At 36.8% G+C, this 17,975-nt stretch overlaps 1 protein-coding gene across 1 annotated transcript in view; it reads left to right on the top strand.

The window, feature by feature from the left end:
- Positions 1–17,975, top strand: part of Ccdc146 (coiled-coil domain containing 146) — a 131,790-nt gene that overhangs the window by 23,943 nt on the left and 89,872 nt on the right. Inside the window, exon 2 of the mRNA XM_021722447.3 lies at positions 717–918. Within this exon, the coding sequence (XP_021578122.2) occupies positions 727–918 (192 nt within the window). The 5' untranslated portion in view covers positions 717–726. The remainder of the gene's footprint in view (positions 1–716; positions 919–17,975) is intronic.

Raw genomic sequence — 17,975 nt, 5'->3', positions numbered from 1 at the left:
GAGTCTACTGCCTGACATCAGATACCTACCAGCCTTGCCACCAGTACAAATATTGCTGAATGGGATTGGCTCTCTTCCTTCCTTCCCTAGACATGGCTCTAGAGCCTGTTTCTGCCTAGCCTCAACGTTCTCATTCCCACATCTCAGCCTGTCTATTGGTTTATATTTTTTCAAAATAATTGGAATTAATTTTGTATTCTGTTTTAAGGGTAAAGGTTATATCTATTTATTCATTTAATAATAGTAACTGAGTGTTCAGTAAACTCAGAAACCTAGTTTCTTCCCCCATGGAGCTTGTGTTTTAGTTACATATTTTATTTTTCAATCAATGTGACAATAGCTGATTTTAAAAAATTAGAATTATGGATTTTACTATAGTAATAGGACATATCTGAGGTTGGGAGCACAGCTCAGTGGTAGAGTATTAGCATGTTCAAAGCCCTGAGTTCAATCTCTAGCACTGTAGGAAAAAAAAAAGAATAAAGAAAAAGAATCTTTGTAACAGAGCAGCCTTTTATAGTAACAAGATTATAGCTAGCTTTTCTGATTTGCAGTTTCATTAAAGACCAGCTTATTCCATTACTTCATATAATTAAAATGAAGTTTAAAAAAAGCTTGTTCCACTTGAGTTTAGCTAATTTTACTATTTTTCATTAATTTTACTTAATAAGTAAAGAAACTTATAAATAACTGAATATAGAATGATTTTATTTCAGAGTTGAGAAAATGGGAGATAGTTCCACAGACACAGAAAAAGAAGAGGAAGAGGAAGAGGAAGAGGAAGAGGAAGAGGAAGAGGAAGAGGAGGATGAAAAAGTTCAAAAAGACCTCACCTATGCCATAGTGCCCACAATTAACATTCAAGATGAGCGGTTCGTGGATTTGTCTGAAAGTCCAGCTTTCATTTGTCTGAATGAGGTATATTCTCTTTGCATAATTATTACTATAATACAATCTGAATCATCATCTACTTAAAAATTCAGATGAAGTAAAAAAAAAAAAAGGTTTTTTTTGTTGTTGTTGTTGTTTTGTTTTTGTGTGTGTTGTGTCCTGGAGACTAAACCTAGGATCTTCAGTACACTATTCAAGTGCTCCAACATTGAGCTATTCTCTCAGCCTCTCATCAAAATTCTTTATTACATATATCCTATAGACAATATATACAGTTTGAAGTTCTCTAAAACAAAATGGGTCCTGATTTTTCATCTGAAGAGCTTGTCATATAGTTCTGGACTAGTGCAGTAGTATAGGATCTGATATTTTTAAAGCACAAAAAGTATTTTTCATATATGCAGTTGGTTAAGTACATTTTTTTAGATTGATACATGAAATAAAAATATTTAATGATTGTATATATAAAATTTACTTTCATGAAATGAAGATAAAAGTTCTTGTCATAAAATAATAGAAAATTATTAACCTGATTAAATGTAGTTACTGAAGTAGAACACTGACATCTGCTTCCTATCTGCAAAGAAGCAAAAATGCGGGTATAACCAATTACATATTCTTATTTTCTGATTTTTGTAAAGCGAAAGGAAATACCCATTTTTGAGAAGAGTTGAGTTTAAAAAAATTAACTGAACACATAGAGAACTGTTACTTCGTCATGCTTGTGAGTTATGATTAAAAAAAAAAATAAGAGGAAGAAGAAGTTGTTTAGAGGACATCTGAATTCCTGACTATTAACTTTAAGTATTTTGCATTAGCTTTCTGTCACTGTGACAAAATGCCTGACATGCACAACTTAAAGGAATAAAGATTTTTTTTGGCTCAGTTTTATGGGTTTCAGTTCATGGTTGGCTATGGGCCTGTAAAGAGGCATAGTATCATAGTGGGGAGGGATAGTGGAATAGAGCTGCTCACCTCATGGTAGCCAGAAAGCAGACAAAGAGAAAGGGTCCAGGGACAAAATTACCTTTCAAAGGCATGCCCTCAGTGACCTACTTCTTTAAGTAGGCCCACATTCTAAAAGTCAATTCAGCTATGAAATCATCAATGGATTAATACATTGATAGAGTTAGCACCCTGATGATACAGTCAATTCCTAAAAGTCCTACCTCTGAATACTGCTGCATTGGGGACCAAACCTTCAAAACTTTTGGGGATACTGTTGCATTGGAGACCAAATTAATAAACATAATTTATGAACATAATTAATAAACATAATTCAGATCTAAACCTTAACAACAGGACAAGAGATTTACAAGCACAGTAAAAATAAGCTTAAGAATTCTTGAAGCAGTAACACAGTTTATTCAAAACCAGGAAGCAAAAGCCAAAGGGGAATAAAATGCAATGAAAAGGTAATTTTAAAAATAATAGTGGGGTGTGTGTGTGTGTGTGTGTGTGTGTGTGTGTGTGTGTGTGTGTGTAGGATCTAAATTACTAAATTGTTTACTTTTTCTATAGTTTTTGTTCTCTTATTCTGACATAATTTCAGTCATACAGAAATTGCAAGATAGTACAAAGAATTCCTACGTACCTTTCATTCAAATCCCCGGATGTTAACATCTTACTGCATTTACTTTATCCTTTTTTTTCCTTCTTTCTGTGTCAATTTTCCCTCCCTTTGAAGGTGCCCTTTTATAACTAAATGCACCATTGTGTTTTCTAAAAATAAGTTCATTCTTTTCCATAGTGCAATTATATAAAAAAATCAATATTGCTACAATACTGTTATCTAACCTACAGACCTTATATAGATCTCAATGTTCTTTTTTCTGGTGGGGGGCATGGGTACTGGGGATTGAACTCAGGGGCACCCAACCACTGAGCCACATCCCCAGCCCTATTTTGTATTTTATTTAGAGACAGGGTCTCACTAAGTTGCTTAGTACCTCGCTTTTGCTGAGTCTGGCTTTGAACTCACGATCCTCCTGCCTCAGCCTCCTGAGCCTATGGGATTACAGGCATATGCCACTGTGCCCAGCTCAATATGTTCTTTATATCAAAAGAAACTCCCATATTAGACACTGCATTCAATAGTCTCCTCTTTAGTCTCCTTTAATCTGGAACAGCTCTTTAGAATTTTTTAAATGTTCATAACATTGACACTGTTAAACAGTAGAGGACAGTTATTATGTAGAATTTCTTTCAATTTAGATTTGTCTGATGTTTTCATCATCAGATTCGAGTATGTATTTTGGGCAGGATCATCAGACATGTTATTTTCTTCTCCTGTATCTCATAGCAGACACAGGATGTTGATTTGTTCCATTACTATTCTTGTTAACCTCGATCACTTGGCTAAGGTGGTGACTTCCAAATTTCTTCTCTATTTATTACCATTATTTTTATGTTTGAAACTAATAAACACTTAATGGGGAGGTATCTGAGACTATGGATGTATATTACCCAAAATCTTTTTACTTATTAGGTTGGTGTCTATTGATGATTCTTGCCAAATGGTGAATTTTTTTTCCCAGTGCAGAGAATCAAATCCATATTAGGCAAGAATTCTAGCACTGAGCCACATCCCCAGCCCAAATGTTTTGTTGTCATTATTAAGATGGGGTCTCAGTGTGTTTCCTGGGCTGGTCTTAAACCCTGCAGTTGAGAGATCCTCCACCCCAGCCTTCCAAGTGCTGGGACTACAGAAGCAAGCCACTACCTTCGGCTCCTTCTACAATTGTTTTAGGTAGCTTCCTACTCTAAGGAAGAATTTTTTCACTTTCCAATTTACATATCTGACTATTTAGCAATATAGACTTATGGGTTTTTATTTTATTTGGTGGGTTATAATCACTTATTGCTATTATCCATTTTTATTCTTTAATTATTCCTGATTTGGCCAGTATGCATGTCTTCAGGTAGGCTCATTTGTCCTTTGAAACTGCTGTCATAATTCCTTGTGCAATTCCTTACTTTTTGGTACAAAAATGTGTTTTAGGCTCTTTTTGTATCTTCTTTGCTCCAGCATTCAAAGCATCCATTTCTTGGAGAATCTAGAGTTTCTTTTAGTGAAGAATAATATTTAAAAACTAATATCCTAATGCTGGTTATGGTCATTACTGCTGGTATGTCATTGATTCTAGGCCCTCTAAGTGGACAGAGTAAGAAACAGGTACATGAATATTTGCATCTACACAAATTTATATCAATTTCTATGTGTACTTTTACATATTTAAAACCATGCACTTATACATGATCATGGCTCTCTGTTTCTGCTAAAACACATCATGTGTCCAAGTTTGCAATAAAATTTCTATCCTTAATAATTCTGTTAATACCAAGGCTAAACTTTTGTCATAAATTAATTTAACATTGCTCCCGAAGAGTTTTTAACAATGTACTTATGATCATCCATTTTCAAGTCTGTTACAAGTTGTTTGAAATCCAGTCCCTTATAACCTAGATAAATCATCCCCTCCCCATGTGGTTGAGATACAGCCCACTTGTTCCTCATCTCATTGGTCCACACAGCTGCTAACCACGATAAAACTTAATGGTCAACACCAGAACATTATAAGTAAACCCCTCCCCCATTCACATGTGTTTTCTTTAAACCAGACAATTCACAACCCCTGCAGGAATACCTAAGCGATAAGGCCCATGAACTTTAATTAAGGCACAAGATAGATCCTTTCTTATTTGCTCCTATATGTTGGTTGAGCTCCTCCAAACTTCTTATCAGGAACCCTCCATTACCATCCCTAAACTCTCTGGGATGTGTAATACGTTTCTTCTGTTTCATGTATTTGTTTCACCTCTTCATTACTGTCTCATTTAACTGAAATACCCATGTCTAACTTCCTCCCTACATCTTGCTCCCCAGGTCAGGTCTCTTCCAAATAGTGGCTGTTGTGGCTCATGGCTACTCTCGGCAGAGAGATCTCAAGACCAAATTAGGCAGAAATCATAACAAGAAATAAAAAATCACAACAACTTAAGCGTATTCATTTCTAGCAAATTTATGCTAAGAGTAAAAATTATATAATCACGTTTTTTAAGCCAAAAATGAATCACAAAAGATGATTTATTTTTGGCTTAAAAAACCAAAAATGAAAACCACAGGAGAATTTAGGACAATTTCTGTGTGTTTATCTTCAATCAAACAACTTATTAAGTATTTCAAAATACTTTCAATACACGTGCATGAACAAAGTATAGTTATTTAACATTGGATATAATAAGTCTGAGCAAATGGATACACAAGAGATTTCAATAATGGTGTCAAAGAAATGTCTATCCACTCTTATGCATAATATCAACATTAGCAATTTTGCTGCATATGAACTGTTTCTCAAACTTGTTGAGATCTTACAAAATAAATTATTAGCATCAGACAACTATTTTGCATAATAAACACCACTAAGGGACTTCGAGTGTTCCTCAGTTGTAGAGGAACTTGCCTGGCATGCATGAGATCCTGGCTTCTATCCCTGGCACCCCCAAAAAACAAAACAAAACCCAAACTACGAAGTCATTTTTGAGCATTGGCACCTGTAGCTTTGTTTTTCTAATTCTAACAACATTTCTCTTAAGATTTATGGGGGATCTTAAAGTTTTTAATCGTCTTTGTATAAAGTTGTTGTTATAGTTTAGATATTAGGAGTCCACCAAAAGCTCATGTGTGAGACAATGCAAGAAGGTCTAGAGGTGAAATGATTGAGTTATGAGAGCTTTTACCCAATCAGTGAATTAATCCCCTAGCAGGGATTAACTGAGTGGTAACTGCATGCTTGTAAATTGAAGCTGGAGGAGGTGGGTCACTGGGGGTGGGGGGGCGTGCCTTTGGAGTATATATTTTGTGAGCTGAGCCTAGGCTCTCTCTGCTTTCTGATCAACATGTGAGCCACTTCCCTTCACTATACTCCTCTGCCTTGAAATCCTGCCTCACCTTGAGCCCTAAGAAATGGAGCAAGCTGTCGGTGGCCTGAGACCTCCAATATAAAACTCTGAGCTCCAACAAACTTTTCCTCCTTAAAATTATTCTTGTCAGGTCCTTTGGTTGCATCAACAAAAATGTTGACTAAAACGGTTGTTCTCCTTCAGTCATCTAAAAACATACTACATATATCTGCAGAATAACAAGAGTTCAGATGGCAAATGGAAGAAAGCTATCAGGAATCCATTTGCAAAGGTTCAGAGGCTTGGCATTACATTGAAATAACCAAACTTCGTTGAACATTTATTGTTATTATGCTATTTACACAATTAGCCTTGCACTGTGGACTTGCAAATATATGATATAAGATCATAGTCACCCACAAATCTGCCTAGTTACATTGCCTCTTAAAAGACTGTACCACTCAAACTAAAACATGAAATGAAGTTCTTGCATATACCATACTTGCAACCCTTGCTCTGTTCCTAGCCTTTCAGAATCAGGCTCAATTCCCACATCCACCAGGAAACTGCCTGGGTACCCAGCTCAGAGGGGTTTCTCCAACCTCTAACTTGCCGCACTTGTAGGCTGTAGTGGTTGCTTGGTACTCATTAACAGATGTTTTAAATATCTTCTCATCATAAGATATTGCACAGAAAATTTAGAATTCCTCACTGACATGATCACAATGAGAAATAAAATCAACAGGGCAGGAACTACACTGTGTTAATTCACTCTTCGGAATGAATGTTCAGAGTGATGCTTACAACACTAAGCCTCATGACTCCCATTGATGGACTGTGTGGGCTAATGCTGGACACCTGCTCCCCAACTCAACTATCACTGCTATGAGGCCTGGAACTTCACATTTTTCTTGTTCCATTGAAAATATAATTTCATCCCATTTCCTATTTTAGTTTTTTTAACAAGGTATATAACATGCATAGCATGCCAGTGAGTGTACAGCTTGGTGAATTTTTTACATGTGCTTCCCACTACTATGTTCAGTGCTGAATTTTATTCTTCTCCAAATTCTGTGTTCTTTGACAGTTAAGGATTTAAATATCTCTTGCACTTATCTTTTTACCCACCATTTCCCAGTTATATTTCCAGCAACCCAGAGGTCTCCCTGGGACCCTTCTCAGTCATTGATCCCATTAAAGATAAACACTGTTGTGACCTTACCATATGTTTGCCTCTTCTTAAACATTGTATAAATGGAATCATACCATATGCTTTTGGTTGGTTTCTTTTACTCATCATGTGTCCATGAAAATATCATTAGCATGATATACAGCAATGTTTATTTTTTCACTGCCTGTGTAGTGTCCTACTATTCTTACACATGCTTTGTACTGAAATTTTATTTATCATGGGTATGTACATCAAAATGGGGTTACTACAGCTGGGCTCAATGGCTAATCCCAATGGCCTGGGAGGCTGAGGCAGGAGGAACACGAGTTCAAAGCCAGCCTCGGCAAAAGCAATGCACTAAACAACTCAGTGAGACCCTGTCTCTAAATAAAATACAAAATAGGGCTGGGGATGTGGGTCAGTGGTCGAGTGCCCCTGAGTTCAATCCTTAGTACCCCCCCCAAAATGGGGTTACTTTCATGGTCTAGGTTTATATTCAGTTTTAATAGAGACCCTCAAATAGTTTCTGAAAGAGATTGTGTCAATTATACTCTGCTGGGCCTCATGTTAGAGACTGAAATTCCCTAAATCAGGATTCCTACTTCTGTCTGTATGTGCTATGTAAAGTAGCACTGACTTATAAATGACCTTAGTTGTCAACTGTCAATGTGTCAGATGTTGAACTTTTCTAGGACTTGGAAGTGATAAAATCATTTTTGTCTTAATGCCATCAGCCCAAATCAAAACATTATATTGTTTTGCCTAAGCTTTTTTGGCTCTTTGTTTTTCACCAAGGGTCAGTTGACTCCTCCCTTCTCTTCATTTCCTGTGAATAATTCTGGTGTCAATCATTAAGTCTTTGACTTAACTTAGCCAAGAGGTAGAGAAAAGGCATAGTGGGAGGCATGGGGTGGGGAGTGGGGGGGGGGCGGTGCAGACAATGCAGGGAAACTCTAAGGCAGTAAACATGTGAAACGGGAGACAATATGGGATTCTATAGAAGTAGTTCGGATGAGGCGATATTGTACGTGAGTAGATGAAGTGGGTTTGTTGATAATATGATCTCTCACTAAACCTGGTTATATATAAAACTATGTTGGACTTCTTACAAAATGTGTAATAAATAGTGGTGTTTGTATCTAAGTTTCATGTCAGATTTGATGAGAACTGAGATATCAAGAAGTTTGTGAAGAATAATGAGGGACATTAAATCTTAATTTAATAATAATGAGGGACAGTAAATCTTAATGCAGATATTTATACTGCACCCACCAGGTGCCGCAGTCCGGCTGGGCTGGGCAAATAACCCGGAGGTGACAAGCAACTTGAAGGTTCAAACGGGAACTGGTTTATTATGGAACAACAGCAGTATATATACCTAACTGATTACACACAGCTTGACTCAATTAGCATCATCCAGTTACAGCAATCAGCCAATAAGGAATCCCCACCAACTTAATGGCTCGGTGGCATTGCCTTACAAACCACTCCTCCTAGCAAACTGCCAGGCACCAACTTGACTTGATTTCAGCCCTCAACAACCGGGCACTATGATAGGAGAGATTGTAATTATTAAATCTACTGAAATCGAATCTATCCCTTTAACTACTCTTGTTTTGAGCACCTCCTGTGTGCTGGATTGTGCTAGATACCTTAGGGATTCACAGACATAAAGCATGGGAAGGCTCCTATTCTTTAGCTTTGATTGGGAACAAGAAACTTGAAATGTTAAATGTCAATAAAATGGAATATGTGGGTGTAGAAGGATCAATCACTGTGGAATGAATTGATATGGAAAGACTTTTTGAAGGCAGTAAGACATGAGAGGGTCTATTTCAGCATATCCCCAGGTTCTATTCAATCTGTTTTTCTGCCCTTGAACTTTGCCCACATCCATTATGTATGTGTTCTTGGAATATCTTTGGACTCCAAGGTTCCTCAAAGTGAACATGATCAGAACTACCCGATTCTCTTCCCAGACCTAACCCTCTTTGGATATTCTGTCAGGTGGTTCTCTTGTAAATGTCTCCTGACTTGCATCTTCTCCATTTTCATCTTCTCTCCATTAAGATAAGATGTGAAGCGAGGCTGAACTACAGCAGTGGCAATGGGAAGAAGTAACAAATACATTTAACAGAGATATTAAAGAAATATAAAATTTTGGACTTAATGTCTGAGTGGATGGAGGTGAGGGAAAGATTCTAAATTGTTGTTTAGATTCTTATAGGACATTGGCTAAATTATAGTAGAGGAAGTGACAGAAGAAGCAACAGATCTGAGGGGAATGTCTACTGTGTGGATTTGAGCTTGCCAGGAAAGTCCCTGGCTAGAGATGTAGACACAGTATCACTTGATAGTTTTCAGATTGCTTGCTGGAAAGATTGCAACTTCCTATTTTTGTGTATTTGAACAGCATCATCTACCACTGCATATTTATAAACAGATACTGCCATTGTTGAACTGATTGCATACTTTTAAGATTACTTCTTTTAAACCTTGCCTGGGTGTCCATCAGTGGATGAATGGATAAAGAAAATGTATGTACACACAATGGAGTTTTATTCAGCCATAAAAAAATGAAGTTATGTCATTTGCAGAAAAATGGATGGAACTTGAGAACATTGTGTTAAATAAAATAAGCCAAACTCAAAAGTCAGGGATCATATGTTTTCTCTCATATGTGGAAATAAGAGAAAAAAGGAAAAGAAAGGTGGAGGGGAGGAATTTCATGAAAATCAGAGATCAGTAGATTAAAGGAAGGGGGAAATGTGCTGGGAAGTGATTGGCCAAATTATATTGATATATTGTGTGCATGTATGAAAATGTAACCAGGAATCCCATCATTAGGTACAATTATAATGTACCAGTTTAAAAAATGGGGAAACTATTATTTCTTTACTAGGATATTCACATACTCAAAAGATATTTTTTTATATATTTGGTTCTCTTAATGCTAATTAAATTTTTTAAAAAATTTTAATTCCTGAAAATATTGGTGCTTTTCTGATAACTGTCAAACCTTCACTTATTTTCTTTCTTTCTTTCTTTTTTGTGTGGAGGGGGTGGGTGTTACTGGGTTTTGAACTCAGAGGCACTCAACCACTTAGCCACATCCCCAGCCCTATTTTGTATTTTATTTAGAGACAGGGTCTCAGCACCTTGCTTTTTTTTGATGGGGCTGGCTTTGAACTCTTGATCCTCCTGCCTCAGCCTCTCAAGCTGCTGGTATTACAGGCTTGCGTCACTGCATCTGGCCCTTCACTCATTTTCTATAGGGTTGTTGATGAGTTTTTTGAAATAATTCCTAATGACATTTAGAATATTTTTCAAGGAATTAAAATGGTTTCTATTTGATAACTTAATCAAGTAACTGATTACAAAGATGAGACTCCCCCATCAAGGAGCTTACAGTCAAAATAGTTTTAAGCCTGTGACTTTTCTAATTATTCCATAAGAAATAGGAATTTTGAGATGTCATTTCCATGTTAAATGTTCAAAAAAATTGAACTTGCCCTGTTATACATCTGGGCAGAACCGTTAAGGCAAGCTAGTCTTCCATTTCTTACCTTAGTACACGTTGCCCTTGACATTATTCACTTGGCAGTCACACATCTAAACACTGCTATTTTAAGCTTTGAAAAATTAACTTTTAAAATAAAGTTTATATTAAAATGAAAAATAAAGATAAATATGTAACATTTTGTGAATTACATATTTATTCATTTCTTTACTTTTTTCTTTATCACACCTCATTAATAGCTATACTTATGAGGGTGTGTTTTTAAGAAACTGTGAAATTTCTTTTTAAAATCTTTATATAAATCTTTCTATTGGCAAACTTTCACTTTTTCATCACACTTCCAGGAATCCTTACAAGAATAATTTTTCAAGATTTTATTTAGCTATCAGAAGACTTTAAATAGACTAAAAGTTTATTAAACAATAGAGATAGGTTCCACTATTCACATAGAGGTATGTTGTTTTGTTCTGTTTTGTTTCTGTTGTTACTTTTACTCTGACACTGTGGTGGGAATTTAAAATTCTTTCCAGTATGGGAGAAGTCCTAGGGATGTGCCATGAATGCACTTTACATATGTGGGTATCCACGTAGTTATATTTACAAAGATTAAAGATTTATGTTAGGATGACAAGCACACAGGGCATGTTTTATTTTGTAGAGCAGATTAACACCCCTAAATTCAATCAGTAAAATAATGTGCTACAGAACAGAGCAGAGAAAGGAAGTTCTCTTTTGAGGGTATCTTAATTCTTGTCACTTTCAAAAAATGATAATCATGAAGATTGGTTCTGATCAGGAATCCTGGATGGTATCAGAGAACTATCTGAACATACTGTGATTTATGGCAAGTGGGAGTCAGAAGAGCATTGAAAATTGGGGAGAACTCATAGTTCCTCTCCCCTCTATCCACGAGGTTATCTTCTGTTACTCACTCTGAAAGTCTTTACTGAACATCTACAATAATGCCAGCCCTGGCAATAGGAAAGATGAAAGTGTGGCAGTGGACCTGCTGTTCCTCATCTATATGGTTCATTTCTTTTAGTTGTAGATGGACACAATATCTTTATTTTTATTTATTTTTATGTAATACTGGGTATAGAACCCAGGGTCTCATGCATGCAAGGCAATCACTCTACCACTGAGCTACAACCCCAGCCCTGTACAGTTAATTTTTCTTTCTTCCTCTTTATCTGCTTCTATTCCTTTACTGATATAATGGGGACCTTGTGTGCATGTATGCACATGTTTATTTTTAGGTATATTTAACAAGGTGTCAATTCTTTATTTTTTATTTTTAATCTACTATTATAACAACTTGATTACATATTGAAAATAATCTAAACTTGGATACTAGTTTATGCAAGTAAACATATCACAGATGTTGCATTTTAAGATGAGGAATAAGAGAAATAACTAATGGTATTTTTTTTCATTTGTGAAAGAAAATTCTTGAGAAAGTAAGTAGACTTGTATTTACTCTCATTTGTTATAAATTTTAAAAATAAAAAAAAGAAAACTTGTGACTCTCAGTAGAAAATGTGCATCTTGCAAAACATGGTATCTTTAGTAATCCAGGGACTATTCTAATACATTAGGAATTAAATAAGGAAGCTTAAGGATTAAAATTAAGAAAAACCTTTTACACTATATATATATGGTAGGGTAGGGGTATAGCTCAATGGTTGAATGCTTGCCTAGCATGCACAGGGCTCTGGGTTTGATCCTCCAGCACTATAAGAGGGGGAGAAGAAGGAAATAAAGGAACAGAAAAAAAATATGAAAAAAACAGATGAAGAGAAGGTACTGTTGTCTGTTGGGTAGATTATCTGGAGTATAAACAGAAGTGAGTAGGACTGGAAATTTGACCATCTGGTATGTCATCTGAATGTACAGGTGACATCAGTTAAATGAATCAACACTAGAAAAGTCACTGAAGGCAAAGCTATCAATCACCAGAGTTTTCATTAGCCAAGCAAGATTAGGTTTTCAGTGGTAAAGCAGTGAGATGCAAGCCAGAAAAGGAAATTAAAGAACAGTATCAAGGAGACAGGAATAAAGTTTTTTCAGTCACAAATTAGCTTTTTTCTTAAAGCTATTTTAAATTTGTAAATTATGCACATAGTACAAAATTCAAAAGTACAAAATTCAAAATATATTCAGTGCAAACTAACTCAGACTCCCACCCTGTTTCACAATCCAAAGTCAATGTCCCCAGAGCAAACATGATTAACCATCTTTTTTAAAAAATATTTTTTGAGTTATAGATGAACATAGTACCTTTATTTTATTTATTTTTATGTGGTGCTGAGGATCCAGTCCAGTGCCTCACACGTGCAAGGCAAGCACTCTACCACTGAGCTACAACCCCAGCCCTGATTAACCATCTTTTGTACAGCCTTACAGAAAGTCTATTCCCAAACAAGTAAGTGGTAGTAATGATGAATGCAGTTACTTTTTCCCCACATACATAATTTTTATATTTTTATGATTTTCATAGTATTTCAGTGAAAATGGAACATGCTTTAATTAGTTTTGTTATAAGACTTTTAGGTCATAGGTTAAATAACCTTATAGATACATCATTTTACACTGGAGTAATCATATTAAAAGGACATATTAGTAATGGCATTGCTGGGTCAATAAGTTTGCTTAATTTTTAAAAATCTTTAATTGAGATAAAATATACTACTTTTAAGTATATAGTTGACTAGCATGAATTTTATTCACATTGTTGCACAACCAATTATCCAGAACTTTTGCACATTCAAAACAAACTATGTTCATTAAATAATAATTCCCTAATTCCTCTGCCCTAGCCCCACAACTACCATCCTACTTTCTATTTCCATGAATGTGACTACTCCAGGTCCCTCCTATAAATGGAATCCTACAGTATTTCTCTTTTGGCAGCTGACTTATTTTACTTGGAATAATGTCATCAAGCTTCATGCATGTTGCAGCATACATCTGAATTGGTTCTTCTTAAGATTAAATAATTCATTGTATATTTATACTACATTTTGCTTATCCGTTCATCTGTCAGTGAACACTTGGGTCGCTTCCATCTCTTGGCTATTATGAATAATGGTGCTATGAACGAGGGTATACAAATATCTCTTCAAGATAGTGATTTCAGTTTTGTTATCATTTTTTAGATATACACCCAGAAGTGGAATGCTGGATCATGAGCTTTTGTGTTTAAAATTTGTTTTTATTACCAAGGTATTCTCCCTAGGTGTTGTGACAATTTACATTCCCACTGTAAGAGTGTATCCCTTTATTCATACTAGCACTGTGTGCCAACTAACATTTTGAACTCTGTTATTCCTTTTTTTGTTTTGTTTTTTTAAATTCTTTATTCTTTTTGGTTATACATGACAGTAGAACGTATTCTGACACATCATACATACATGAAGTATAACTTCCCCTTCATGTGGTTGAACATGATGTGGAGTTACACTGGTTATGTATTCATATATGAATGTAGAAAAATTATGTCTGATTCATTCTACTGTCTTTCCCATTCTCATCCTCCCTCCCTTCCCTCCACTCCCCCCATCCAATCTGGTGAGCCTGACCTTTGTTATTCTGATAGGGAAAAAAGTCATTATATCAGCCTTTATATTTATCTGAAAATGAGTGAGTAAAATATGAGTGAATGAATATATTTAAAACTGTTTTAAAGTATATTAATACAAAATTTTAGGTATAGGAAGGCCAACAAGTCAGGAGATTGTTGCCACTGAAATGATAACTATTCACAGTTTCCAAGAGGAGGGGGCAGAATTATACCATGGGGGCATCAGGTAAAGGGGTGTCACATGGGGAAGTACAGGGACAGGTCAGGAGGAGGGAGGAAAATGGTTTTCCGCCAAGGGACAGGCAAGGAGAATAAGCAGTTTAGAACTGAACCGTTTGGATAATTTCAGTGGGTTCTGGGGCACAGGTACAGCCTTAGTTGTCTAGAACCTGGCACTGGGGTGCTTAGGGCCAGTGGAGGTGTAGACTCTGGATTAGTTTGCATTTGAAAAGTGTGCCTCCAGGAAGATGACTGGGGAGGGGTAGATGAGGGAGGCAGGAAGCCAAAGGCAAGGTGACTCAGGCATCATTTATCAGGTTGTCCAGAACTAGGTGTATCTGGCATATATATGTAGGTCAAATGTTAAAGCATTGACTTTGCAGAAGTTAGAAATGTGGTTAATACAAAGACCTATTTGTAATTCCATTCTTATGAACTCTCTTTACATTCTTTCTTCTGCTCTTTATTGGATGATTTTTTTTCTTATGTTCATAGGAACTCTTAATACATTTGATAAGTAGGCCTTTGTGTATACTATTCACTGCTTTCTGTGTTTATTGGGGTTTTTTGTTCTGTTTTTAGTTTGCTTATAATTAGTTTTGCCCCATGTGGAAGTTTATTTTTTAATACTATGCCTGAGTTTTATCTTTATTCACAACTTTGGGATTTTGTGTCATACTTTAAAAGACCTTTGTTACTCTGAGGTTATAAATTTATTTCCTGTGTTTTCTTCTAGTAACTTGATGATTTGAGTCATCATATTTTAACCTTTGTCCATCCGGTATATTAAGTTGGCATAAGAGGAAATGGAAAGGAGATACCAGCAACAAGCTTAGAACCCAATGCCAAGTCCATTATCTACTGAGGCAAAAGTCCTTTTTGTATTCTCAGCCCATACATTCCCAGATGGAGGTAAACAGGGACACCTGGGCAATATCATCCACCAAGCGGCCTGCGCAATAGTTTCATTAATGAGGTTCTAAGCATAAAGTTGGTTAGAAGAGATCGAAATAAAACACACAGACTCAGTTACCTTATTTCTATTGCTAGGTCCGAGACGGCTCACCTCTCTGGTTCCCACCTCTAACCGCCCAGCAGGGCAGCAAGGATTACTCAGGGATAGCAGGAGAGAGAGAGTTTGAACATGCCTGGGAGTAGCCTTTTATTAGGGAACAAGAGATTCAGGGGAGAATTCCATCCAATGAAGGTTGAGGGGGGGCTGCACTCCAAGGTCAGGGTCAGTGATTGGGTCCCCGGGGTCAGTGGTCAGGCACACCCCCACACGGATGGGCTCTCTCATCAGGAAAGGGCCGGGAAATCTTCGACACAGCCAAAGCGCCTCGGACCCTTAATGAAATGGTTCCCACAGCATCAGAAATGGGAAATGAGGGCATACAAGAATTACCTAATGTTAAACTTCAGATTAAGAAGATAGGCATTTTGCTACCTATAAAGGATATAACTAAGAATGAACAGGCTTGGTGGGGTGGGGGATAATCTCTGATATAAACGGGAAGTGAGAGAGTGGGTCAGAGGAAATGGCTCTTAGTTCTTGCTCTGTACATACTAGCAGGGAAGCTTTCAGCAAGTTGTTCAAGTTCTCTGAGGTTTACTTTACATTAATACTACATTTTTTAGCTCATGATCCTTCGTTACCTTGCTCTCTAGCACCCATTTTTTATTGTTTTATTTTTCCCCCCTGGTGGAAATCTTACACAGGGGCTCTTTATATATAAAAATAGATTTGTATGTGGTGGCCTGGGAGGTGAAGGACACAAGATGAAGTCCTTCTGTCTCTCCCTTTTCCTACTGTCTTCACCAACCTTGCCCAAACCCCACCCCTGGGGAAACCTCTGCTCTGGGCAGCTCAAGTGTGAACTGCATGAAACACTCCTCTGACTCCTACTTTGAGACAGATCTCTCAGCACAGCATAAAGAAAATGCAGATCCACCTCCTTAAAGCCTTGGGAAGCAACATGAGTTTTCCTTTAGGAAATGGAGGAGTGAGTTCCACAGCACAACCAGCTGCAAACCTTCCTAAAATTCTCCATCAGAGCAGATGCCTCGCCACATTTTTTTACTACTCTAAAAATCCTCCAGAAACTTGCCTTCCCACCCTCAGGCTGCATTTTTCTTTGTATCTCCACCCATCTTCTCCTAAGATATCTTTGGCCATTTCATTATTTTTGTAAAGCAGTTTTCAGAGTTCCGTCCAGTTTTCCTTCACTCAGTAGTATCCTGCTGTCATCTAAAAGGACAAGGCACAGAACTTAGGAATCAATAGGTAGTGGGGGAGACTGTGGATACTTAGGTCTGAATTTTCCCTTGCCTATTCATAAAAAAGACTGTCACCTGCTTGACCTTGCAGTCAAATACCTCTGCAGTCTCATCTGCCATTCCTTTCCCCCCATTTTTATTGTCCCTGCCACAAAGCCCATGCTCCAGCCAAATTAAATGATGCTCTTCTACTCCTTCCCAATTTCCACATTGCTGGTGTCTTTGCTTATTCCCTGCCCAGGTCCCAGGTGAGGAGTGCTCTGCTTCCCCATTTCTGTGCTTCCAGATTCTTTAGGTCTTTCCAGGCCAGTTGGGATCCAACCTTTTTCTGGAAGCATTTCGCTTCCTGACAAAATGTGGATCACCTCTGCTTCTGTAATCTCCACAGCAATGTAGTCATCTCATCTCACTTCTTTCCTATTTTTAAGCTAACCTAAAGTAGCCCCAGGAACTCTGAGAGCAGAAAATGATGGTACTCTTCTTTCACTATCTTGCATATAGCCAAGCCAAGATGTTCAAAAAGTAAATATCCATAGTAATTAGTAAAACACTCCATTAAATAATCACTCTATGAAATCACCACTTTAAAAAGCAAACTTAGAAATTTCTTCCTAGTTTCTGTATGCATTTGACATATTGATTCAACCTCAGTTCTCAGTAATTTAGCTTTTTGAACTTAGAAAATTCATATAATTATTCCAGTTTTGTCATTTAAACCCCTAAAGGGAAGTGTGACATGGAAGTAATGATTATCAAATCAAAATCATACACATGCACAACCCTTTTCTTAAAGTGAAATTAAAAATGTAGTCCAAGATATAGAAAAGCAGAACTATTCCACTCGGACAGTATTTCACACATCATGCATTCTCCTGGCTTTTCCCCCAGCCAGGCTTTCTTTGGCACTCCTAAAATATGTCTGTGGAACCTTCGGGTCACTGGAGACAATTTGAAAACCTCTCAGCAGCTCAGCACATTAAATACCAACCCTGTATTCAACATGAAGGTATCTCTTTCCTGTCCAGCTTCCATAATTATTATGATATGGGGGCCCTTCTAGGTCTCTAAGAGAGGACTTAATCTGGTTTAAAAAATTTACTCAATGTGGGATAGAAATTCTAAAAGTAACCATCACCAACACCATTCATTTGTGATTCGTTTTGTAAGAATTATTTTATACAAATAAAATTATTTTAACAAATAAAAATAAGAACTTTGGCATTTACATGAGAAGTCTTTCAGCTTTCAAAGAACTTACAAAGTGCTTTGTATGTGTTCATCAGTAAATTCTGCCATGTAACCATGGAGTAAAACAGTGTTTGGAGAGCATAAAACTTGTTTGCCTTTTCTCTGAGTTGTTATAAATTTTGACTTAGCTTCAGGAAGACAATTTTTAACCACTAGGTTAAGTGGGG

Source organism: Ictidomys tridecemlineatus, chromosome 2, assembly GCF_052094955.1.
Source record: "Ictidomys tridecemlineatus isolate mIctTri1 chromosome 2, mIctTri1.hap1, whole genome shotgun sequence".
Taxonomy (NCBI): Eukaryota; Metazoa; Chordata; class Mammalia; order Rodentia; family Sciuridae; genus Ictidomys; species Ictidomys tridecemlineatus.
This window is presented reverse-complemented; position numbering and strand designations above follow the sequence as displayed.